Raw genomic sequence first — 24881 nt, forward strand, 5'->3', positions numbered from 1 at the left:
CAGACACAGGCGTAGGTCAACTCAACAGTTCATAGTTTATCGATGTTATTTTAATGATTTTGATGAATTACTGACACCACTTTAAACTGTATTGTTCCCATAATACCCCTTTGTGCTCTTATTATGAGCCAGAACAACAAAGCGTGATTTTAGCAAGGGTTATGGCGCCCTGCCGGGGATGGACCCCAATATCCCCAGGGAGCGTTGTGCCAGGGCACCAGTGTCCCTCCGAAGGGGCTGAGGGCGAGAGCTCCCGGTGACAGGGAGCAACGCCAGGGGAGCGTGATGGGCAGAGACGGCTTGGAGACGAACGCCGTGGAGAGGCAGAGAGGGCACAGGCAGGAGATGGGAGGGTTATAGGGGTCCCCAAAGGTGTAGGCTATTTTTAGGAGTGGTGACTGGGCATGGGAGAGTGGTGGGTCACCAGTGGGTTCCAGTTTCATGTGTTGGGTCTTCTGCTGTGATAACAGAGGGTTGAAAACTATCCAATATAAGGAGGGTCTTGGGCAGAATATTTTATGCCTTGGTGGTCTGAATCTGGACCTCCAAACTTGGCTAAAAGAGGATGCAGCTCTCCCAGCATTTCTGCAGGGGGGAGGAAGGGCCTTTGTAGGCAGGCTCAGGCGTGGTGTGAGGAAGCGATGCTGCTTATAGCGCTTGATTTCCTGGGGAAAGCAGGGGAAGAACTGGCTGTGGCTCCAGCCTGGACCTCTTCCACCCCCTCTATCTTCAGTAGCTGCCATACTTATTTGAAGGGAATTTGACGGTGGATGAGTATTGGCTTCCATCTGTGTAATAAGGGCTATCGTAGACCACCAGAAATGTAGACAGTGGAAGAGGGATGGATGGGTGGATGGATGGATGGATGGATGGATGGATGGATGGATGGATGGATGGATGGATGGATGGATGGATGGATGGATGGATGGGTGGATGGGTGGATGGATGGATGACTGGGCAGATGGATGGATGGATGACTGGATGGATGACTGGGCAGATGGATGAATGGATTCAAACTCAAGTTCATTTTGAATTATGCCATTTCTCAAGAACAACATGGATGCCTATCACTGTTGCTTCTTCCCCTGGACTCCGAGAATACCTTGTATTGCTCATTGAAACATCCATCGCTCCACATTTCCACCTGAATCTCTCATAGATAAGAGTCTCTTGTTCCAAACTGGACAAGTGAATATTTCTGACTGGCTTTTGCAGGGTCAACTGGGCTTTAAAAAAATTTTAAAAAATGGCTAAAACCCAAAAAAGTCTGCCTTGAACTCCATGGCTGGTGCTCACGTTAGCATAGGCAATGTCCCCTGACATCCGGGCAGCAGGCAGGAGCATCTGTGCCGGAGGGCTTGGGGGTGTCGGTGGAGGAGGGAGGAAGGAAATCTGGAACCCATAAGCTCCACTGATGTTTGCATTACCTTGCACGGCTGCATTGGTCTGTGCCTGGTCCGCCCACGGTCCCCCTCGCCCTATCAGCAAGAGCCATTCCCCAAAGTTATTTGAATGCCCTCCTCTCCGTAGCCCAAAGGAAAAACCAACCGAGCTCCTTGGAGGGCTCCGCAAGGCTTGGGAGGTTTGGGGAGGCTGGAGGGTGGATGCTCCAGGCTGCACCTCTTGCGTGGGCACCGGCTGCTCTCCAGGCCGCCTCGCCGATGTGCTGTGGCCGTCGCACCTCGTGAGACCCCAGAGCCCTTTGCCTGCAAGGTGCCCAGAAGATGAAAGAGGAAAGCATGTGCCCGGACTCCCCCGAAGGCAGCCTGGTCACCAGCGAGGAGGAGGGCGAGCGGCTGCACAAGAAATGCCTCCGCAAGCGCGGCCAGGGGGGCAAGCCGGCAGAGGACTGCGGTGCCCCGTCGCCGCAGGGCAAGCGGAGCAAGCGCAGCCCCGTCCCGCAGTCCTTCGACGACGTGCACACGCAGCGCGTGATCGCCAACGTGCGGGAACGCCAGCGGACCCAGTCACTCAACGACGCCTTTGCAGAGCTGCGGAAGATCATCCCGACGCTGCCCTCCGACAAGCTGAGCAAGATCCAAACCCTCAAGCTGGCCGCCCGCTACATAGACTTCTTGTACCAGGTCCTGCAGAGCGATGAGCTGGACCACAAGATCACCAGCTGCAACTACCTGGCCCACGAGAGGCTCAGCTACGCCTTCTCCGTCTGGAGGATGGAAGGGGCTTGGTCCATGTCGGCATCCCACTGAGCCGGGGTACGTATCGCCACCTCCCCGCTGACGCCTCCGCACATCCCTCGCTCCTGCATCCTCCGTGCACCTCCCCAGCTCGGTCCTGCGGGGGAAACGCACGGCAGCCGCCCCCTCCTCGCACTCCACGTGCAAGCGATTTGCTTTAACGAACCCCAGACGCTGCCAAGGCCGGCGGTCGGAGGAGTTGGCGATTCCCAACCTTGCCGGGGCCGGTAGGACGTTGCAGGGGGCTGAGCAGCGGAGCCTTGAAGCAACTGATCTCATTTAGTGGGGTATGGTCTGGGCAGGCTAGTGAAAGGTTTAAAACGAGGGCTTAAAAAAAAATAAATCTGATTTATCCTCCCATGGTAACCCGGGAGGGCACGTAAATCAGCAGACACCCTCCTGAATGTGCTTGGGTTAGCGAGGTGTCAAAACGGCACGAGCAAGAGCAGCGGCAGCCCTGCAGACATCGGCCGGTGGCTGCTGTTGCTCCCACCGCGCGAAGAGCCCAGCCTTGTGCTCGCCTCTCGGGCGAAACTCGGCAGCCGTTCCCCGAAGCCGCTGGGTGGCCCCGGGGCCCCCATCCTGCCAGGCTTTCTCCTCTCCCTCTCCTACAGTGCTGCAGATAAGGTGGGATCCGTAATCCCCCCAGCTCTGTAGGCATCCTACACTGCAGGGACTACAATACTGCGTGAGGGTGCGGGGGTTTGCCCGCCCGCTGCACGGCACCCCTTGCTTCATGTGCTCAGCACCATCCGGCCTCCACCCGAGCATCTTTTCGGCCACTGGCAACGCTGCTGGGACGAGAGGGGAATAATCCTATTTTCACTGCTTTAGGTCTCATTGGGCTGGGAGAAAGGGGGCACGGGGGGAGATGGGTCACGCTAACGTTCCCTGCAGCCCGTGAGCGGGAGCAGAAAGCTCCGGAGGACGTTCCCAAGCTGTGGACTTTGGGGGCACTTCGTGGGCGCCCAGCCCAGATCCCGAGAGTCCCCGTTGTCCCCTAAGCAGGCTCAGGGCTATCTGGCTTCCCTCGGGCACTGGCTAACCCCTGCCTTGTGTCGGCCCCGGCGCCGGGGGTTAGAGACCACCGGGTCCTCCGGGGAAGCCGACTGCAAAAGGACTCATTTTTCTTGCACCCACCACTAAGGGCTGCAACGTGGAAAACCCTTTTCTTTATATTTTCTGCCAGCTATCTGAGGTCAGCCTTGTGCAACCTCCTTACGTGCCATTTCTCCTCCTGGCCAGACTTACTGAAGTCCCAGTTCAGTGCAGGGACCCGCATGCCCGTGCCCAACCGTGGTCTCCCTGCAAGCAGAAGCAGCGTATTTATAACACGAGACAGGCCAGACCCTGTGATGGGAAGTGCTGAGCGGGTGCAAGACCCTAATTAAAGACACCCCCCCCCCAGCTGGGGCAGGGAGCTGGTGCGATGCTGCAGGGCGGTGTGAGACCGCTGGTCCCTGCCCTGTCACGGCACAGCCTGGCGAGGACGATGGGCTCCTCGTGCCTCCACCTTTAGCGTGTATTTTGGGGAAGCCATAGTGCAAAAAACCAAAAGTAATCTGCTCGCCACCCTGGTCTCACGTTTCGAAAGGCCAGAGGGAGTGGGAAAGGGAGGAAAGTGGCCTTTCTGAGACAAAATAAATCACAGCAAATTCCTGCCAAGTGACCCAAGCGATGCCCGGGACCCTCTGCCACTGCCCACATGAGCACTGCTGACCTGCCTGCATTTGGGTTTTGCCACTTAACCGCCCTGAACTTCAGGTCAGATCTGCAGATATCGGTGCAGCCGCTGGCTGAAGGTGTTGACCAGCTCCCAGGGGGATTTCATTTAAGGTTGTGCTACATTTAAACTCTCGTTTTGCTGCAAACCTTGCTAAGAGCTCTTCTAGCCAACAGCAAACCTGCCAGTTTCCTAAACCCGTGTATAGATTTCCATTATTTGGGGCAGACAATATTTGTTTAAGACCTGGATGAGAAAGACTGCCCTTGCTAGAAGCCGGATTGCTGCCCCTTAGCCATGGCGGGGTGCTGCCAGGGACACCGTCCCCTTTGGGACAGCCAGAAGCAAAGCGTGTGGTTACTTGTTCTCGCTTTGAGAAGCCAAGAAGCTGCCAGGGATGGTCGGGATGCTAAGCCTCCCGAGCAGAGCAAGCCCGTATCCCTCCCCAGAGCCTCTCTCACCCTCTTCTGGGCGTCACATTTTAGCAGCCCTGTGAGTTTTGCAGTAGGCAGCTGGGTTATCCTGTTTTGGGGGAGGCAGGGTGCTCCGTGCACGCCCCCAAAAGATGGGAGCCGCTCGGCACAGCTTTGCCCCGCTCCTGGGGTCGCAAGAGAGGTGGGATCAGCCTGGCGGGCGCGTGGGTTTCTTTGGTGGGTGGTTGTTAAGGGCTTCGGCACTGTGCTGACGAAGGCCGTGCTGTGCGCGTTGTTCAAGCCCAGCTAGAGGCATGGCCACCTTGAGGAGATGTGGGGCTTTTGAGTGCCCTCCCCATCGCCCCCAGGCTCGAGGCCATTGCTCTCGGCACACGCGCGGCCGCTCCCGGTTGCGTGTGTGGGCTGACGTGCAGCTCTGCGTCCGGGCGTTGACTTGTAGACCTGTTTATTTAAGCCGAGTGCTTGGCAGGAGTCGCGCTCCCATGATAAACAGAGGCATTAAAGACCCTTAGTGATCTTAAAGCTGTCTCTGCTAAATGAAAAAGCCTCCGTGTAAAATCCCTCATGTCCTGTGAGCGCGGTACTCTCAGTGTGCTTAGCCTTGCTGGTTAATATTCATCCCGAGCAGCTCCGGTGCTTGCCTTGAGGCAAAGCATCCTTCAGCTGAATAGATAATAATCTGCTTTGTGCCAACCTGCAGCGGTATTCGGGTACCGATTAGCATCTCCCAGCCAGGCAGGGACATAAGGGGAGGAGGATTTGCTAAGCAAAGACCGAGAAGAGGGAACAGCCACAGGGGAAGCGATGCCGGAGTTGGAAAGGTTGCGTCTCTCTCCCGTAAGTGAATTAACCCAGCGCTTGCAATGGGACTGTAATTTTATAATGTAAAGCAGCTAATGGCTGCTGCGAGCGCCGGCGTACTGGTCTCCACTGAAACCCAGCCTATTAAATATCAAAGGGCACTGGAATAGCGGGATGTGGATATGCCCTTGTTAACCAGGAGACATCATCCGGGGAAAGAGGGATTGAGCCCTCAGGCAAGAAAAATAATGTTTGAAGTCCCCCAAGCTCATGGTTTTTCAGCACAGTCTTGAGCACATTAAAATGGTTTCTTTTCCTGCTGGAGGAGAAAATGAGTCTGGAAGCTGAAACTGCTGGGGGGGAAAGACTGGTGGAGTTGTAAGGGGTGATATTCCTCGCCCTTCATTTGTCTCCCTGGATTTATTGTCTTTCTCGCATTGCCCTCACTTAATTGTCTATCCTGAAAGACCTTGGATAAATCTTCCCTTTGGGGACTGTTGCTCTTGCTTGGAGTCTGCTTTGTCGGGTGGATGTTTCATTTTCTTTTATTTATAAATACGTCTCATTGCATGGTATTAAAGCACCAGGGTACTAAAGGAGCTTGGGGAGAGCTCCCTTCCCTCTTCAGATCTGCTCAGAAAATACATTTAAAGCAGCATCTGTTTCAAAAAGCCGAGATCCCTCTGCAGCCTGGCGAGAACGCACAGCCCTGGCCGGCTGAGCTGCAGGCCACCTCCGTCAGTCCTTTGAAAGCAGCGAGAAGTGGGTCCATTCGCTCCCTGCTGGTTAAACTGGCCAAGCTGGCTCAGGGTACCCCGGGCTGGCTTAGGGCAAGCCCGGGCGCTGGGCTCCTCCTTAGCCAGGTCCAGCGGGTGAGGAGTTGTGCTGGCAGCAACCACCTCGCTTTCACTTTTGGTTTGAGCTCCCAGAAGAGACGAGGAGTTGCCCAAATCCTGGGAAATCCGTGATTTTCCTTTTTTCTATTCGGGTCAAGGAATACGCCACGTACCAGCCGTGCCCCGTGCTCCCATCCACGCGCCCTGGCAGGACGCTTCTGGGATTTGCTCCTTGATCTGGCGTGGAGAAGGTTCAGGGGCTGCTCTCTGCCCCACAGGCGCAGAGCTGGGGCAGCATTAGCCACAGGGTCTGTAGGGTGCACAGGTAGAAGGAGAGATGTTTGGTGCCTTGAAGGCTCCAGCTGGGGTGCCCTGGGGCAGGAGAGGCTGCCCTAGGTGAGGGATGCGGGACATCCCCCAGGATCCCAGGGCTGACCTCATGCCCTGGCTCTGGGTAAGGATGCGGGACTGGGTGGGCTGGGGATGCTCAGTCTGACCACAAGCAGCTCACGCCGTGCCCGGGGATGCCCCGACTGCTGCGTAGGAGCAAGGGGTGGCATCACCTTGATGTTCCCGGAGCCCAGCCTGAAGCAGAGAGAGCCACAGGCTGTGTCCAGCCTTCCCTCTCCAGGTCTCTTGGCATGAGACCATCCAGCACAAGGACATGCCAAAGAGGAGACTGGGGCTGCCGTTAATTTCACCATCAGAAAGAAAACTTTTTCTAGCAAAAACTTCCATATTTGTATTAAAGCCAGAAGAACTCAACCTGAAACCTGCCTGGGGGGACCGGGTTCCTCTCCATCGCAGGAAAGCAGGTTCTCAGCACTACTCAGGATTAGTTAAAATTAAAACAGAGATAAACCTACAGAGCCAGTCTTCACGAGCATTAAAATGTCTGCTGGTTTACGATCCCCACGAGGAGCCGGGCTCGCTAGATCTCAGCTGTGTTCGCTTAGCCCAGAGGAATGCCTTTGAAACGAGCCCGTATTTCATCGCCAAATGTCATGGGAATGCACCTGGGATCTGAGGGGGAACGAAGGAGATGCGTTAACGAGACGGGCTTTGCATTTAATTTCCTTTTATAGGGCTGTACCTGAGCAGCGACGAGGGTGTTAATGCAGCGGAGGGAGGGAAGGGCAGCCGTCGGCCGGGGCGCTGAGGACAGGCTCGCGGAGCGCTGTGTGTCCTGGCTCTGGGGTCTGCTCCACGCCAGCCCCGGGAGCCTCCGTCCCCAAGCCCTGCGCACTCAGGGCAGGGCCGCTCGCCCACGGAGGCTCCTGCAGCCCTTCGGCCGCTTTCAAAAATCACACCGTGAGGGCGTTGTTTGGCGTCAGAGCTTGTTGGCTTGAGAGGTTGATGTGCTGTGGGGCGAGGGGAGATTGTTAGCGTTCATATGGGCTGGGCTGAGAGGCTCGTGGCTGTGCTTCCCACCACCCCGGCCATCCCTGCGCCGTGGCAGCAGGCATCGCTGCCCTTGAGCACCGCGGATGCGCGCAGCGCCCGGCGCAGACCTTTCAGACCACGGTCCCAAAGGCACAGCAACGGGATACATCGGGCTGCGGGGTTTTTTTCTCCTCTCTCTGCCGCCTGGCTCGGGCAGGCTCCGTCCCATCTGCAGAGAGGGTGGGCAGGGGCTGCCCCCAGCAGCCTGCCGGCCCCCGTCCGCATTACCTCAGCCAGTGCCCAGGGGTGAATTACTGGAGGGCTTGATTTATTCTTCTCCAGGCTCCTCTCCAGAGAGGTAAAGGGCTCAGCTATTGCTCAAGGAGGGACTACAGAAGCAGGCGTCAAAGCAGGGGGGATGAAATAAAGCTGGAGACCTGGGGGTGATGGGGAGGAAGCCCAGCGAGTGCCAGGGCCAGCAAAACGAAGCCATTGCCCTACAGGGCTTGATTCCCCTCTTCCCCCTCCCCATGCCTGGTCCCTCAAGACATGCTGGAGCCGTTTCCAATCTCCTCCAGCCCTTGCAGGAGTCGTTTGCCCCTGCCCAAGGTCCGGGTCCGGCTGCCGGCTTGGCTTGCCCTGCTCTTGTGCTCGGTTCACCCGCGCCACGGCCCCTGGCTCCAGGCTGGCGTCCAGCATCGGCTGGAGGTGCCCGGAGGCTCCACGGGGTCCCCTCTGGCGTCACCCGCCCTAGGGACAGCCTGTCATCCTCCGGGCTGGAGAGGGACCAGTTCGTCACAGGATAGTGCCAGTCCCCCCCATGGAGGGGGGCGGGGTGAGTGGTTCAGCTGCTTTCCTTCTCCCTCCTCCCAGAGAAGCATATTTGAGGTAAAAGCTGTGATTTTTAAAATATTTTTCTGAACGCTCCCGGTCCCAGGCTCAGGTGCGAGGGCATTTCCCAGCACGTCCCATGCAAACGCCTGTGGCTGCTGGGAAGCCTGCGAATGCGAAGCACGAAGGCTCAAAGGCCAGCAACCAAACGCGGCTCGTCCCCCCGCCGGCTTCCCAGCCAAGCGCCGGGTTTTGCATGATTTTGGGAAGCCTGGGCTGGCCGTACCGAGCCAAAACCTCGGTGACTCGGCAGCCGGGCTGACCCTGCCTGTCTCCCTTAGGTCTTCCGCCTCCGCCTCGATGGAAGCAAGCAGCAGCTCAGCAGCACCCGGGCACCCAGACCCCGCCACCCCGCTCTCCTCCAGCATCCGAAAAAACCGACAGCAGCCTCCCCGGCGAGCAGGAGAGCGCAAGCCCCGTCCCACCCTGCCAGCCCCCTCGCCTGGGGCTGCTCTGACCCCCTCCAAACCCCGGGGCTGGGGCAGAGGGACCCGAACCAGGACCCAGGTGGTTTTGCTTGGAACGAGCTTGGTTGGATGCTGTGTATGAAACTCTTTTAGGGTGTAATTTATTTTTTGACTCGCAGGTAAGAAATAGTCGAGTTACCTACGCCGGTAGTAGCCGCCCGCTTCCCGAGCCTGCAGGGACGCCGATGTCCTCGGCTCAGCGGGCTCGGTGCTCCCCGCAACCCCCCGCCGCCTGCAGCCAGCCCCGCAGCCAGGACGTGCAGGCAGCTGCCTTCTGCCAGGACCAGGCGGGGACAACCCCTCTCGGGGCGATGGGAAAGGCTCGAGCCGTCCCTCGCTGGCCTGGTGCTCACCGCTTCCTAACGCCTCCCCAGGGACACGAAACCGCAGCGACCAAGGGTTTGGGCCTCTTTCACGCCGCTCTGGAGGTCCGCACCGCGCTGACACCATGCTCTGTACTGCTGCCTGGCGTGCAGGGTGGGTTTTGGGGGGCTGCTGAGCCCCCCAGTGAACCCCGCGGCTCACGACGCCCTGCGGACGTGCCTCAAAATCACCCGCCCTGTTCGAACAACCCAATTTCTTTGAAATTATTGGAAAACAAGGCTGGAGACGCTGAACACAGCCCTTCCCTCTTCCTCGCAAGAGTGCGAGAGTTTGGGGACCCCTCGGGAGCGGCGCTGCCCTGGGGGGATTCGGGCTCTTTTGGGGGGATGCAGAGACGCTGGGGGGGGGATGACGGAGGGGCCTTGGGGTTTTCGGACAATCCCGTTAAGTCCAGGGGGAATTTTCCAGGGTTCAAACATCTTGTTTCCTAAGGAAATGGTGCTGCCGTAAGCGCGAGGCAGCGTGGCCGCGCGCCCGCCCCTGCACCCTCCGTCAGCGCTGGTGCTCAGCCAGTGGTATTTAAATTAGGCAAAAGAATCAGGTATTTTTGCTCATTTTAGCAGAGAAAGGGAGGAAAAAAACTCCCTGTAAGTGAGGCTGCAACACGCATGTAACCCAAATACCCCATGTGGGAGAGAAGCGGTACCAGTGACTCAACAGCAGAGTTTCAGTTAGTGATCACGCTTTATTACACACCAGAGAATCCAACGAGAAGCGACAGCAAGGCTCAGACTACCTTTTTCTGTATAATCTTCAATTTTTATGTACACTGTGAGTGGATTCCCTGCTCCGGGGAGCTGACCGCAGCCTTTAAAAAGACCTGAATGTGCTTAAAAAAATAAAAATTCCATTAAAAATAGGGTTGTGGATGGCTTCATTAACCGCATCAGAGGAAGTATTTTACACATGAAAAATGAAACCACCTTTAGAAATATAATTTTTTTTTCAAAAAAATAAAATGTGCTTTAAAAATAAAGGGGAAATACCTCTTTGTGAAGCGGAGACTCAGGCTTCCAACCCTAATTTTTTTTAAAAAAAGCGCTTTTAAGTATCTTCTAAGTATCTTTAAAAAAATTATTTTTAAAGTAACATGTTGTTGAGTCTTTTTTAAAAAAATCCTTATCTTGACTTATTTTAAAATGAGCAAAACATCAGCCCTAAGGCCCGAACAACAGTTTGAACGACGAACTTTGGGTTTTTCAATGTCATGGTCATGGTGGTTGTTACCAAAGACACAGAGTTTTGGGGGGAAAAGCTCACTGGGGCAAGGAGGGACGGATCTGGGGGTGTCATGGCCGTTACCATCACGAGTCTTGGGGGTCATCCCCCCCCCCCAAACCCCGTCCCCACGGGCCAGTCACCCCAGCAGGACACCGGGCATCCCGCAGCGGCCACCGCGCCAACCACCCACCCCATCGGCGGGGGGCCTCTGTGGGTCCCGGTGCCCATTTTTGGGGGGGTGTGTGTGTCCCGTTCGCCACGGGCGATGGGATGGAGCGCGCTCAGCGGCGCGGCGCGGGCACGGCGCCAGGGACGGCTGCAGAGCCGAGCTCCAACCGCTGGAGAAGCCCATCGTCGGCGTCACAGTGGGATGTTCAGCTGTTAAAACCAGGCAGATGGGAGGTGGGCGAGGACCCTCCCTCCAGCCTGGGCGAGAAGTGACGCACCCACCCAGACCTGGGCGTCCACATCACCACGGCAGGACGTCCACCCGTGGGACCCCGCCACCTCCTCCAGCCTCGGCGCTCAGCGGACACCCCTGAAAGGGGTGGTTGGGGGGGAGGGGGGACCTGGGGATGAGGCGGTGCCACCCCACCCTTCCAAAGACGCACGTAACCCCGCTAGGAAAGAAAACCTCGCACAAACACCCGCGTTTCACCACCGCGGTGTTTGGCCCCGTCTTCAGGGTCGAAACCTCAAGCGACCCGGTTGGGAGCTGGGGCCGGCGCTTCCCGTGAGCCGGTCGGCGCCCGGGCTGGGGGGGACGCGACAGGAGGCGAATGCAGAGGGGCTGCGCGGGGTCTCGGCTCCGGCTTGGGGTTACCCACCACGTAGCGTGCAGAGGGTGACCGACTTGTTGGCCGCCCACCCCAGCCCGGGCTGGGTGACGCTCAGGAAGGTGTCGCTGGGCGCCAGGCTGGAGGCTGGGAAGGGCCAGCCCTTGGATTCATGAGCTTAATTAATCACAGCTTTTTTTCCGTTGGTATCTTGCCCTGATAGACCCAGAGGAAAACTGAAAACGTTAAATACTAAAATAGTTAAGGACTGAGGCAAGAGGCCGCTTGCTTGGGGCACGTCCCTCTGTAACAGCTCCCACAGCTGAGCTCACCCAGTTGCACCCACAGCGCTCGCGCGATGGCAACTGGGGCACAAACGCCCCTCGGCTGTTGAGCTTTGGGCTGCCTCGGAGGCGAGGAGCGGCCGCGGGCCACGTCGCAGCACGACGGCTCCAGCGGGGCATGAGTCGGGCTGGGACCCGCCGGGAGAAACGGGAGCGAGGGTGGGACCGAGCAAGGAAGGGAAACTGAGGCCGGTGGAGGGAGAGGTGGTGGTTCTGGCAGAGCCACGGCATGGGGCCGTGGGGGGCCCGGCTCAGCCGAGGGGTCTGTGGGGTCCCAGCTCAGCCGAGGGGATGGAGCCGAGGGGTCTGTGGGGTCCCAGCTCAGCCGAGGGGGTGGAGCCGAGGGGTCTGTGGGGGGCCAGCTCAGCCGAGGGGTCCGTGGGGGTCCCAGCTCAGCCGAGGGGGTGGAGCCAAGGGGTCTGTGGGGGGACTAGCTCAGCAGAGGGGATGGACCCGAGGGAAGGGGTGGCAGCACCAGCCTCGGCTTGGGGACACCAGAACCCCTCAAGTGGCCCAAGGCTGGAGAAGCAGGTCCTTCCCACCACCCCGCAGCCCACCTCAGGGGGAGACCCACACCATGGAGGGATGGCAGCTACAAATACCAGGCTCTGGAGAAGACAGTGAAAGGTTTTGGGGGGCTTTTTAACCCTTTCCTGCCCAAGCTGTCCTACTGCAACGTGACACCCTCTCTCCTGTCCAGCAAGATGCTGCTGTGGAGGGGTCCCAGGACCACCCTGCAGGGCGAGCACAGGCACCCGAGCCCCGGCAGCAAGGAGGCGGCCGTCAGGGCAGTGCTGCAGTGCGGCCAGGCCGGCTTCTCTACGTGTCACCCGGCTGTAAGGACACTCACAGCCTCCCCGGTCTCTGTGCCACTGGCCGGCACTGCTGGACCCCAGCTCTGGGCAGTCGGAGACACAGAAATGTTTTATTCTTCCAAGGTCCTTTTTTTTTTTCTCCTTTCTCTTTTTTTTTTTTTTTTTTTTTTTTACAAAACCTCCTCCCTGTGCCTGCTGGTCCTGGCTGCCTCCCGAGCTCAGCCAGGCCTCCGCGTCCCAGCCACCCCAGCCCAGCTGTCCCCAAACCCCGCAGCACCGTGACGCCCGAGCGGGGACCTGTCCTTGGGGGGGCAACCCATGGGACACAGGGACGACACGGGGAAGGCTCCCGGGGTGACAAGCCACATGCTGCCCTGTTGCACTATGAGATGGGAAGAAGGCACATCTAGCCGGACACGGCGTTTTTGGGGGGCCTGACCCTGCCTCTGTCACCCCAAGACAGCCTGGACAGAGACAGGCACTGTATTGCTGGGGCTTTGGGCATCCCTAGGGCAGCGGAGCACCAAGCAGAGGGGGACAGGACTTGAGTTGAGCTCAGCTGGAGAAGAGGGGCCCATGGGGGTGCTGGGGGTGGGCTCAGGGGGCTGACTGGAAGACAGCTGGGCTGCCCCCTGCTTTAGGGATTACAGGGGTGGGCACTGATACAGACCCTCAGGTCAGCGGGTTGCTGAAAAGGGCTCAAGGCACCTTGGTAACATCCACACGACGAGGTGTTTGATCCCGGCATTCCCACGGAAAGAAGAGTACGTAAGGTTCACATTAGCACACGTCAATTGTATATAGTGCAAATCAGAGCCCCAGCACCAGAGGGTTCGCGCTCTGGTTAGTGGTTAGGATGTCCCACGGGTGCAATCCTGGGCACTGCAGACACTCCAGCCCTTGCTCTTCCTCAGCTGCAAGGTGATCGGTGCATCGTGCACAGCTGTCCAAACGCTTCTCGTGCAGAACGAGGTCATACCCCATTCTCACTGTCATGCTCACTCCCTCCTTGGGCCCTACCAAAGGAAGGGGGGCCAGGGAGCCTTCGCGAGAAGACACAGACAGCCCGTCCCTCCCGAGCAAAACACCGGGCTGCTTCTCAAAGGCAGCGCTGCCTGGCCGGGGAGGAGCTCTCGGTGCAGTCCCGAAGGCAGCTCTAACCACCCGCAGCTTGGCCACAACATCCATCCCAACACCCACCCCCTTTCCCCAAGGGTGAGGAAGATCCCAGGAGGAGGGCAGGTCTGCGTCGGGCTGCCAGCGCAGCCAGAGGGGTGGAGGCCTCTCACGCGTGTCCCCAGAGGGGCTGCAGGTCCCGAAGGTTGGGGACTGATAGCACGCACGGTCTAGGTTCGCAAGGCCACGCCCTGCAGAGGGAGTCTGTGGTTTTCCATCGGTCCCGAGCCAGGAAGACGTCTTCCCGGTGGCTGCAGGAGCATCCTTTCTGGGAGACCTGCCGAGGCGGCAGCCAAAGGTCCAGGCCATTTCAGGACCGTGACTCGGGGAGTGAGGATGACGTGGCAAACGGGAAGCCAGGAGTGAAGAGCGAGCGCTGGGCTCAGGAGAGTCCAGCCACATCCTGGAAGCAGGGGAGCAGAAAAATGTCACTGCTCGTCACTGGTTCATGGGCTCCTCTTCCTCCATCGGCTCGTCCTGTGGCCTGGAATGGAGAAATAAGACACATGAGAAGGAGGAGAGACCTGTGTGACACAACACAACTCTCTCAGCATTGAGGAGCCTTCTGGCAAGCCCAGCATCTACACGGGCCTCCCAGTGCTTCCCGCTCCACTGAGACCTACGTAGACTCTGGCTGAGTCCTGGTGAGGATGGGAAAAGGTGGTGGGCAGGCAGGACCCTGGCTGAAAGGAGGTGATAAACCCCCACGCCTCCAGCCTCCAAGGAAGGAGAAAGGATTTGGTCTCAGTTTCACCTTGTTTGGGAAGAGCCCAGGACTGAATCCCCCCGAAGCCAGCCCAGGTCCTGACCATGTGGATGCAGGAGCTCACCCCGCCGCCCACCAGTGCTGAATGCTGGGGCCAGGTCTGTGGGGGCTGCAGGATCAGAGCTCTCGAGGGGGAGGACGGTTGTAATTTCTATCTCCCACAGCCCAAGACCTGCTTAAAACCAGCAACGTCCTGGCCTCCCCGAAGCTCATCTGGCTGAGGGGACACGGCCTTTCCCTGCTGCCACCCCTGCGATGGCAAGGCTCAGAACCAGGCACACAGGGAGTGAGGGGCACCCACGTCTCCCAGCATCAATTAAGGGCATCACCTCTTCTCCACCATCACGGCCACCGAGAGGGAGGCCAAGGCTGTGACCGTCTCCACCTCTTCTGCCTCGTGGTGCTGTGCCTCCAGGAAGGAGCAGCCCAGCTTGGAGGCAAAGCGCTGCACGGCCACCCAGTATTTACCTGCAGGAGAAGCAAAAATCAGGAGGTGCCAGGATAGGGGTGCCTGAGGTCTCCAGGCTTCCCTTGCAGAGAGTGCACACATGGGGCGTCACCCTCCCACGAGGAGGACGATGATGGAGGGCTCCGCTGGGGTCTTTTATGCCAAATGTTCCCTTGGAGGTCATGGGATTTACTGGAGAGGGGAGGAAGTGCTAACACTTGGCCCTTCCATGGTAAATAACCGAGCCCCCAGCCCTGGGACACTCACTCTGGACCTGGATCACCGTTTCCAAGGAGCGCACAGCGTTGGCGTTTGGCTTCTGCCTCATGCTTTCTTCTGGGAGAGGGTCCAGCTGCCGAAGGAAGACAGAGGGGGTCAATAGGAGGGAGCTGCGCCCAGGGCTCGGCCCACAGCACCAGTACAGCCCCACAGCCACAACCCGCTGACCCCCAGCCCTCACCTCGTTGCCCAGCAAGGCTGACACACAGGCCTCGGATGCATCACAGATGGCCGTTAGGTCATGGCCACCTTCTAGCGCGAGGACGATGGCTCCACCAGCCAGGCTCATCAGCTGCTTCGTCATGTAGCCAAAGCCTGGAGGAGAAGCCCAAGGGATGGTTGTCAGACCCCCTGCCTGAAACGCTGGGGCCTCGATAGGCCGGTACAAGCCCAAAGATCTCTCCCAGCTCCCTGGAGAGCTGCCACCCCAACACCATGACCCAGCCCGGGTGGGCAGTGGGAACAACCCGCCCTGAGACAGCAGCGCTGCTTCCACCTCCTTACATTTAGCAGAGACTTTGTAGCCGCCCAGGGGTGGCGGGTGGCCGTCAGCCGCGTCGAAGCCGGCCGACACCAGCACCACGTCGGGTGAGAATTCGTGTGCAATTGGCATCACCACCGTCCTGCGTGGGTAAAGAAAAAAAAACAAATAAGAGGTGTTAAGTGCTGGCTCAGCCTGACACGGACGGAAAGAGATGAGCAGAAACACAGGGAACAGTACCTGAAAGCAGCCAGATACTCAGGGTCACCCATCGGGGGGTCGAGCCCTCCAGTCCAGGCTACATTGACATTAAATCCCTCACCGGGGCCAGCACCAACCTGTGAGAGAGCAAGGAGAGCAGTGAAGGCCTGGGTGCAACCTCCAGGGACGCTGGGGCAGTGCCCTGAGCAGGACCCACCACTGCCAGGCTCCGGGGAGGAAGGGCTGGGTGCCCCGGCCCCCCCTTCCCTGCGTCAGGGCCATGGGAGCTGGGTTTGCAAAGCTTGCTGAAGAGCAGCAGAAGCTGTGGCATTTTCTGGACGTTTCCCGGAGCCTTGCAGCCATCAGCCACCATCCCCGTGCTGCTGGCTGCAGGCAGGACAAAGCCTCGGCTCTGCCGCCAGCTGGGTGAAGCAGGCAGGATCAGGCCCAAAAGGGGAAGGCGCAGACCCACAGCTACCCTCCGCTCAAACCGGGCAGAGCCCCGTTCTGCTGGCTGGCTGCCACCTTCGCCACCAGCGCTGCCCTCCCCAGGCAGAGCTGCACAGACCTCGCAGCCTGTCGGTGCGTTTTACCTCGTCTGCGGCCCCGCTGCCGGGGAAGAAGTTGCCATCATCATGACGATGCAAAGAGATGTAGAGAACGTCAGGGTCTCTGTAGAAGATCTGCTGGGTCCCATTGCCGTGGTGAACATCCTAAGGGGAGAAATTGGGAGAGCGCTTTTTTTTTTTTTCCAGCCTTGAGTGTGGCCCTACAGCCTGATGGAGCTAAAAGCAACTGGGTCTCTACCCTGCTCCAGGGCTTGGTCCCCCATCTCCAGGATCTGCTCCTGCTCCCCCACCCTGACACGCTGGGGGGTTCCCAGCCACGGTCCTGCAGCCGGTCCCCAAAGGAGGAGGTTTTGCTGCTCTCTGGTCTAGCTCCAAGCCAGAGCTGGGAGGAGGTGCAGACGCCTGCTCCTGGGGACGTCCTGGGGAGGAGCAGGGACATGCTGGGGGACACAGGGGACTTACCCAGTCCACAATGAGGATCTTGTTGAGCTTCCCCTTCTGCTGCAACTGCCTGGCGGCAATGGCCACCGAGTTAAAGAAGCAGAATCCCCTGCAAAGAGGGAGTTGGAGCTGGTTAACACTAGGGTCCTTCCTGAGCACCCTCCTCCTGGCTCATGCCCTCGCCAAAGGGCGGGCTCCCCCTCCCCTCTCCCTCCAGCCTGGATATGGGTCCTGGGGGAGGTTAGCATGGAGCAATCAGTGATTTTGAGCCCAGGAGATGTTTTCTGGGGCTTCCCATGCGCCAGCCCAAAGCCCTGCAGCTTCCGACGGGGCCCTTACATGGCGGTGGAAGGATCTGCGTGATGTCCGGGTGGCCGCACCACAGCAAAGCCGTTCTGGGGACAAAACAAAGGCGAGGCGATCAGAGCTGCTGCCCACAGCACCGCACACTGCCTCCAAACCCCAGCTGGCCAGTCCTGCCACACGGGGACAGCTGGGGACGGAGCCCGCAGCAGCGCAGGGCTGCCAGCTGGCACTGGGCGCTGCCCAGACCCCACAGCCCCGCTCTTGCCCAGCCACGGGGCGATGCACAGCTCTGGGACGGCCACGTGAAGCCAGCCTACCTTCAGCTCCCTGGTGGCCACCTTGAAGGCCAGCTCAGTGACGCTGCCCGCGGCCCAGCGGGCAGCGTTGGAGGAGTGCAGCTCGTTCCAGATGGTATCACTGTCCACCTGGAAGCAAGGGGATCGGTCACACGGGGACAAGGCACCGGTGGAGATCTCAGTCACGGGACCCACGCTCTTGGCCAGCCACCCCGCTCGGGGCCGGGGGTTGAAGTCCTGTGCAGGCTGAAGGGCTGGGCACTGTGGAGCTGGACCGCCTTGCACGCAACAGGGCAGGCTCGCCAGCGGCTCCCTGCTGCCGAGCAGGGTGGCAGCTCCTCCGCATGCCGTCAGCCCCAGCCCCCAGCCGAGCTCTGCACGGAGCATCTCACCCCGCACCCCGGGGGCTGGAAGGAGTGACTGAGGAAACGCTTGTTACCTTCTTTATCTTATTTTATTGCTTAACCAAACATCTTGGTTTGATCAGGATCACGTCAAGGGCTGAGCCAGAGCCGGAAAACTCAAGTCTCTTCTGATCAACGCCATGTGTGCAACTCAAAGGCTCCCCTCTGCCCACGGAGAGGGGCAGCTCCAGCCCCACTGCCTTCGGGGCACGGGCGAGAGGAGGGCAGGGAGGGGGAGGCAGAGCAGGGAAAGTAGATGCAAACGGGGCTGAGAAGAGCTGGCGCCCAGCAGCGGGGGCAAGGAGAGGAGAAGAACCAGAAGAGGCAGCAGGAAGGCATGGAGTGAGACCCTTCCTGAAAGAGAGAGAGAAGGACAGAGACAGGGGGGAGAGAAGAAGAGAGGAGAACGCAATGAATGGAGAGAAACGAGGGTGGCAAGCTGTGGAAGGAGAAGCCACAGAAGTGTCTGGAGGGAAGTGGCGAGTTGCTGTCCCATGACACCGCTCCCCTCCCTCAGTGGGGGCCACGGCTTGTGGCTTCCCCAAGCCGTCCTGCCAGCTCACTCCCTTCTAATGCCCCAGGCTCTTAGAGATGGCTGTGAGGGGCTTTTGGTTCCCCTTCCCTTAGAGTAAGGAGGCATAAAGGATCCCCTTTGAAGGCGGGATGCTTAGGACCGTCCCAAGGACGGGGGAAGTTCTGACACAACATCTTGCCCACAGGCGGAGTGCTCCCACCTGAGGCTACCCAACTGTGGCAGCCCAAGGGCTTTGGGAGCTCCCTCTCCACTCAAGCCCGTGAGGAGGCCCTCGCTGGGGACAGAAGGAACAACCCTGTCCAAAAGCGGCCAAAGCAGATATCGAGCACTTACCCCCACCCCTCCGCAGGGCAGCATGACGAACATCCGCTGCGACAGGATCCCTGCAGAGAGAGGGGACAGTGAGGACTTCAGAGCTGAGACACTGAGGGATGGTGGGGGGACAGGGTGCATGGCACAGGGCTACCAAGGAGGGAGGCTTGGCCAGCACTAGGATCAGCCTCCAGGGGAGCTGCTTGGTGCGGTCCCCGAGGCTGAGCGTGCTCCAAGACCCGGTGAGGATGTGTGGGCAGAAGGCGAGGGCACGGCTGCCCAAGGAGTGGTGCGGATGTAGACTCACCTGCCAGCTTCCCGTTGTCCAGTTTCAGGCGGTTGAGGGGATTGGTGCCGTAGAGGAAGACGTGGCGCTCCGTATGGACACACTGCAGCTCTTCCAGGGTGGCCTTGCGTCCCCGCAGACACTGGGGCAGACAGGGTCTGTGACCAAGCTGCTCCAGGTGGGAGACGCGGGCTCTCCCACCCCGCACACCAGCCTCCGAGGGCGGAGGTGGCACGCCCTGACATACGGGTACGGCCACACCTCGTGTCACCTGAGACGGCAGCTGCAAGGCTGAGCGCTGCGCTTCTTGCATTAGATTTGAACTTGAGCACCCCTCATTTGCAAGCAGAGATCAGGCAGGAAATGCCAGCACCACCTTCCTACAGCTGCAGAGCCCTGTGCGGACCAGTCAGCCCAGCCAGACCAGGGGCAAGGTTTCTAACAGACTGGAACTCACACGGATCTTCCCCGAATTGGCAAAACACGCCATTTCAGTGGGGATCACGCCTCACCCTACGCCCATCTTCCAGCAGAACAGACTGCTGCTGCCATCCAAAGCTGGATATGGTCACACCAGCGTGCTCTGACCTGGCACTGCCAGCAACGGACAAGTCCAAGCCCTCTCCCAAAGTCTTTGTTGCCTGGATAATGGTGGCAACAGGCTGAGAAGATCTGGGAGGCAAAAGGGATGGAGGTGGGAGCAGGATAACTTGTCACACCATTAGCAGATGAGCTCGTACCGGCATCGCCCTCCCGGACAGGCGTCCCACGCTCACCTCGCACTGGCTGCGCAGCCCTCTCTCCTGCAGACGGGACCAGATGCTCTGGATCCTGCCCGCATGCTCTGGGTGGTTGCTGTTGTCGCCGCAGGAGCACTGGTGTTTGAGCATCACCGAGTCGTAAACCAGCCCTGCAAGGCACAAGGAGGGCTGCTGTCCCGAGACTGGACTGGACACCCAGGCCTCGATGGTGCTGACCCTAATTCAGCTCCTTTTCAGGGGCTGGTCGAGACCCTAAATGCCTGTAACTATTTGGTTTGACTGAAATGCCTCCCTCAAACCACAGGAGCCTCTGTCCCAGCGTGCTTAAAGCAAATCCTGCCTCGGATATGTAAGAGAGCTGAACTTTGCCAGCATCGCAGGACCAGGATGGCAGTCAAAGGGCCAGATGGGAAAAGCCACCTTAGGTAAGGGTGAAGGGGCCCCTCGTGGCTGGCTCTGCCCTTTTAGCAGCTGGCCAGAGCGCTCCCAAGCATTTACGGCTCCGGGAGTGACTCGGACTGATGCTAAGCTGCCCCTGGGCATCCCCACCTCCCTTCCAGCTCTTGTTCCCAGCCCCTGCTGCTGCTCCAGCTGTGACAGCCCCGCACAGGGGCCGGGCCGTACCTGTTGTGAAGTGCGGCTTGGCTGGCTGCTCCTGCACCGGCAGGGAGAGCGTCTTGGAGGCCGTGTCCTGGGCAGGAAGGGAGATGGTGGCGGTGGCAGGAGATGACTGGGCCCTGGAGAGGGGCCTGTGCCCCGCATGGATGGTGGGGACCATGGGGGAGTCGGCCAAGGGTTGCCGCTTGAGGAGCTGCTGCTGCACGCGCTGGTAGGAATCCCAGAGATACGCCTGACGGAGAGAGGCGGCAGTGAGCACGGCATCCAGCGCGAGGCACCAGGGCGGTGGGAGCAGCATCAGCCGGCCCTGGGAAGGGAGCCCCGCACTCTGCACCCTCCCAGGGTCTGGATACAACAGACCCCTCCACGCTGCAGGGCCCGGAGCCGGATTGCAGGAGCTGGGACGCGTCACACAGCATCTGCTGCTCTCTGCTGGCTCAGCCCCGCAGTGCTGCGGCAATTTGGGGGTGACACCCAGCAATCTGGGGATGACGCCCAGCCTTGCTGGCACCAGGGGTGGCTGCAGCTCTCGGCCCTGTCCTAGCAAACTGCCCCAGGCTCGGGGAAACACAGAGGTGGCTCTCAGGTTCTGATTTGAATCTTCCCAGGCTCAGAATGCTACCAGCTTTACCGGGTTTGTGCAAAGCCTCAAATAGGAGACACCAAGGGATGAATTAAAAATTGCTCCAGATTGCAGGGCAGGGATCTCTGCGTGCTGCCTGCCCATGACTAACGCTCAAAGCAGTTAAGCCGTGACTGGAGACAGGGACAAGGCTGGAAACTCCACCTCTTACAGCCCACTCCTGAGCTTGTATGAAGGCTTCAAACCACCCCAAGGGCTCCCTGCAGCTTGGGACAGCCAGAGAAGCCATTGTCCCTTTTTCCCATGGGCTCCTTCATGGGCTGCTTCAGGCTGACAGCCCCCACCCTTCCTCAGGGCTCTCCCATCCCTGCCAGCCCTCAGCTACCTGCTGCAGGACAAGCTCCTCTTGAGGCTGCATCATCTTCTGCGTCCTCTCGGGCTCCTTCACGCAACTCCCCGGCCGTGTGGGCTCCACGCGTGCCCTCGCCGGGTCGCTGCTCTCAGCCCCGGCCTCTGGGAGCGTCCCCTCAGCCTCCATGTCCTCCGAGGAGGGGATCTGCCGCAGACGGGGCTTCTCGCTGGATTTAGCCATGCGCTGCGGCCAGAGGGGTCACAAATGAGCCCAGGGAGGTGGCAGGGGCCAGGCCAGGCTGAGGTGGTCGTGGGGGGTGGCAGGAGCATGATGGATGTGGGAGCCAGGGATGCCGAGCAGCTACCCTCAGCTTGCTGTTACAAGCCTGGGCGAGGCAGAACCTTGCATGCCTGCCCTCTGGCTTGGCCCTGGACATCTGGTACTCACTGCCCAGCAGGTAGGGTTGCCATCTTGCACCCTTCTAGCATCTGCCTCCCATCACCTCCTACATGCCTGGCCTGGGCCTCCATGTCTTACCTTGCCCAGATGCGTCTGCTGCTTGAGTCTCTCCAGGAACTGGGTGTGATGCTGCTGGTACACCAGTTGCTGCTGGATGGCCTTGGGGTTCTGGGGCAGGGGCTCCGAGCGGGTCCTGCCCAGCGGTTTATGGTGGCCTGGGAGCGACAGGCGCTCTGCCGAGATGAGTGAGGGGGCGAAGGAGATGGGGACCGTTCCCAGACCTGGCACTGCAGGGGAGATGAAGGAGAGGTGAAGGGTGGCATTGTCGGCTGGGCAGACGTGACACCCTGCAGAGCTGGGCATAGCAAGCAGCAGCGCTCTCTGTACCCATGCAGACTGTCTCCAGGCAGCCCTAAAAATGACACTGATCCAGCCCTGGAGCCAAGTATCTGGTAGGCTAGGATGGGCGGGCTGTGTCTTTATGGCTCCCTTCCTCCTGTCCCCATCACTTTGGCATCGCACAGCCAACAGGGGTCTGGGAATTAGATCTGGCCGACTTCAATCATCCTGCCTCAGCTTCATCCTCAATGGGAGAAGCTTCCTTCACTGCAGGTATCACAGGGCAGGGAGAGATGGAGCCAGGAACCAGCATAAAGGAGCCACTTCTCCTTCTGCTACAATTAGAGCAGATTACCTGAAGGGGCTGGGGGGAATAAGTCAACCAGAGGCACAGCCAAGAGGTCTGAGCTGCCCTGCTCAGTGCAGGGTCTGCAGTGAAATCTACTGGCACAAGAGTCTAGCAGAAAAGCAGGAAAGACCCCTTGGAGGGGGGCTTCTGGGCTGCAGGAAAGGCGCACGGCTCCACACTGGCCCAGCTCGGGCTGGGCAAGGGGCAGCTGGAAGGAAGAGCCAAAGCTATGGCGCTCTCTGCATTGCTGAGGCCATGGTACACGCAGAACTCTCATTTCATCCATGGCAAGGACATGCTTGCTGGCTAGCCAGAACCAGGGTCAACAGCCTGCTTCAACATACTCACGGAAGAGTAACGGAAAAATCAAGGCCACTGCACTTTCCCAGCACCCAAAAAACCTGCCTGCCCTGAGCAAAGCTCCACGCTGGGCCCTGCCAGCGCTGACACAGCCTCAGTGCCCGTCACCGAGCTCGACACTTACCTGCCACCAGCGGAGTGTGGGTGACCGAGGGCTCGAGGATGATGACGGGCTGGAGCCGAGGGGATAAGGGGCTCCCAGCCTCGTGCTGCTCCAAGCCAGCTGGTATGAACATGGGCGAGTGCGTGCCCGTGAGGACGGGTCCGTTCAGCACGGGCACCCGGTGTGCCAGGCCGGAGAGGGGGCGGCGATCTGCCTCTCCCTGCGGAGAGGAGGAGGACTGGGTTAGCAACCCACGGGGACACAGCACAGGGAGGGGATGGCATGGCATATCCTCACCATGCTCACGGGCAGCGCCTATTAATACTCAGGGCCAGTACACGCCCGGTGTTACCCCAGGAACCCCAGGCCCAAAGGAAAGGGCTTCCCCTGCCCCACAGGGACCCTCTGCCCAGTTCTGGGGCTACCTACAACCTGGCTACCTACCCTGGCGCTAGTGGTAGCCGGCAATCCCAGTGTGATGGCCGGAAGGGAGGTTGCACTCTGCAGGGCAAACTGGGCCAGTGAGCTCTCCTGCATCATCAGGCGCTGGGCCAGGGGCGTCTGCACCAAACACAATTTATTAGTCTCCTGCTCTGGCAGCGGTAGAGCTCAGCGAGGGACAAGCAGCTTGGGCGCAGGCAGCAGAAGAGGGTGGCTGAGCCCCAGCTGCCTGGAGGAACGCCTCGGGCCAGGGCAAGGGGTATTGGGGCCCAGTGGGGAAAGCACATACACCATGAGACGAGAAACGCACACTGCAAAGGAAGGCAGCGTGTGTCGTGAGCAGCACTGGGCCAGACACAAGATCCCACCGTGCAGGGAGAGCAGAGTTAAGGGCAGTTCCTGGGCAGTGGGATTGAGGGCTGGGGTCCCAGGGGGTGGATGCTACCTTTGCCTGAGCCTACGATGGGAGTGGGAGATGAGGGCACCCGACCCTGGGGTCACAAAGCCCCAAGCTGCAAGACCTCTGGCTGGGAGGCCGCCGGAGCTCACCTCGTGGGCCATGCCGGAGGCAGCAGGAAGGGCTCCGTGCTCGGCGGGGAGGCTGTCGTTGGGCGAGCTGCAGCCGGACACAGGGGTGCTGCTACTGCTCGGGGAGGAGTCTGCACAAGGAAGAGAAATGGGCATGATGGGCACAAGCACCCAGAAAATGGATTCACAGCCCCTGCCCCAGCCCTTCATACCCCTCCCTCCCTCTCACCGCTGCCCACCGCCCTCCAAGGGCCAAACCTCCCTTCGACTGCATGGCACAGTGGAGGCAGAGCTGCCCTCCCAGCATGGGAGGCACCACACCACAGTGAGAAAAGCACGACCAGCCACATTTGCTCAGGGCCTTGGACCCACTCAGCCTTGTAGGTCCATCCTGGGCCCAAAGAGCAGCAGGATACAGCTGTAGCAACATCCTTTCCTGGCTCACCTACCCCTGCACCATCACGGCAGAGAGTTCCCTCCAGGGGTTCTGCCCCAAGCACCGATAACATGCCGAGCCCCGAAGACGCAACCTCCAGGCAGATGTGGTGCAGGATCCTGGACAGACCGTAGCTGCTCCAGCCTGGCCCCAAGGTCTCTCCAAACCCCCAAGGTATCACCGCCCAGGTAAAGCCCTCACCAATTGCCTCGGGTGGCCGCCTCTTCAAGGAGGGAGGAGCGCTCTCCTTCCGCGTCAGGGGGTTCTTGCGTCGGTCAAGGCACTTCCTGGGCTTGCAACGCACCTTCAGGTTGGGCTCAGACGCTGCAAGCGGACCAGGTGGTTAGTCCCGGCCTCACTGCTGATGGGGGTGAAGCTGGACTGGCTTTGTGGGGCCAGGCCACCCCACTTCTGGGCTCCAGCCACCCCCTGTGAGCGAGCTGCGAGGGTATCACGGCGGGAGGGAGATGGCATTGCCCCCACGGCCTTACCTGTCTTCCGCAGTGGAAAATGCTCTGGGGGTTCAAGAGAAGTGCTGGGGACAGGGGGCAAGAAGGTGCTGAGCACAGGAGGGGAAGGGCCCTCGGGATCCAGAGGCTCCAGAGACCTATGGGGAGAAGCCACCTTGTTAGAGACCTTTCCCAGTTGGCAGCCACGTGCCACCCACACTACGTCCTCCAACACAAGGGTGGCCCGTGGGGCTCTGCCTTTCCTGGGTGTATACTAGCTCTTCTGCCAGTGGCCAGAAAGGCTTGTCCCATCCACTACAAGCACCTACA

The 24881-nt window shown here is 59.7% G+C and overlaps 2 protein-coding genes across 11 annotated transcripts in view; one reads left to right on the plus strand and one right to left on the minus strand.

The window, feature by feature from the left end:
- The first annotated feature begins 1350 nt into the window (after window positions 1–1350).
- LOC142048763 (twist-related protein 2-like) lies at window positions 1351–10455 on the plus strand. The gene is made up of 2 exons (XM_075075962.1): window positions 1351–2216; window positions 8548–10455. Exon 1 carries the CDS (start codon window positions 1725–1727, stop codon window positions 2208–2210), a length of 486 nt encoding a protein of 161 aa, XP_074932063.1. The 5' UTR covers window positions 1351–1724; the 3' UTR covers window positions 2211–2216; window positions 8548–10455.
- A 2366-nt stretch (window positions 10456–12821) lies between these two features.
- HDAC7 (histone deacetylase 7) overlaps window positions 12822–24881 on the minus strand; it is a 95332-nt gene continuing 83272 nt past the window's right edge. For 8 of the 10 annotated variants that reach the window (XM_075075958.1, XM_075075957.1, XM_075075959.1 and 5 more), the window contains 21 exons: window positions 24594–24709; window positions 24304–24426; window positions 23688–23797; window positions 23142–23258; window positions 22719–22917; window positions 21625–21833; window positions 21121–21330; window positions 20159–20384; window positions 19550–19683; window positions 18795–18915; window positions 18509–18558; window positions 17258–17365; window positions 16974–17029; window positions 16656–16743; window positions 16218–16337; window positions 15664–15761; window positions 15447–15565; window positions 15124–15257; window positions 14931–15015; window positions 14545–14683; window positions 12822–13933 (listed from right to left, as the gene is read on the minus strand). In XM_075075958.1, coding sequence (XP_074932059.1) covers window positions 13888–13933; window positions 14545–14683; window positions 14931–15015; window positions 15124–15257; window positions 15447–15565; window positions 15664–15761; window positions 16218–16337; window positions 16656–16743; window positions 16974–17029; window positions 17258–17365; window positions 18509–18558; window positions 18795–18915; window positions 19550–19683; window positions 20159–20384; window positions 21121–21330; window positions 21625–21833; window positions 22719–22917; window positions 23142–23258; window positions 23688–23797; window positions 24304–24426; window positions 24594–24709 — 2608 coding nt within the window. In that variant the 3' untranslated portion in view covers window positions 12822–13887. The remainder of the gene's footprint in view (window positions 13934–14544; window positions 14684–14930; window positions 15016–15123; window positions 15258–15446; window positions 15566–15663; window positions 15762–16217; window positions 16338–16655; window positions 16744–16973; window positions 17030–17257; window positions 17366–18508; window positions 18559–18794; window positions 18916–19549; window positions 19684–20158; window positions 20385–21120; window positions 21331–21624; window positions 21834–22718; window positions 22918–23141; window positions 23259–23687; window positions 23798–24303; window positions 24427–24593; window positions 24710–24881) is intronic. The other 2 variants (XM_075075954.1, XM_075075952.1) reach the window with 1 other exon arrangement.

This window comes from Phalacrocorax aristotelis, chromosome 26 (genome assembly GCF_949628215.1).
Source record: "Phalacrocorax aristotelis chromosome 26, bGulAri2.1, whole genome shotgun sequence".
NCBI lineage: Eukaryota > Metazoa > Chordata > Aves > Suliformes > Phalacrocoracidae > Phalacrocorax > Phalacrocorax aristotelis.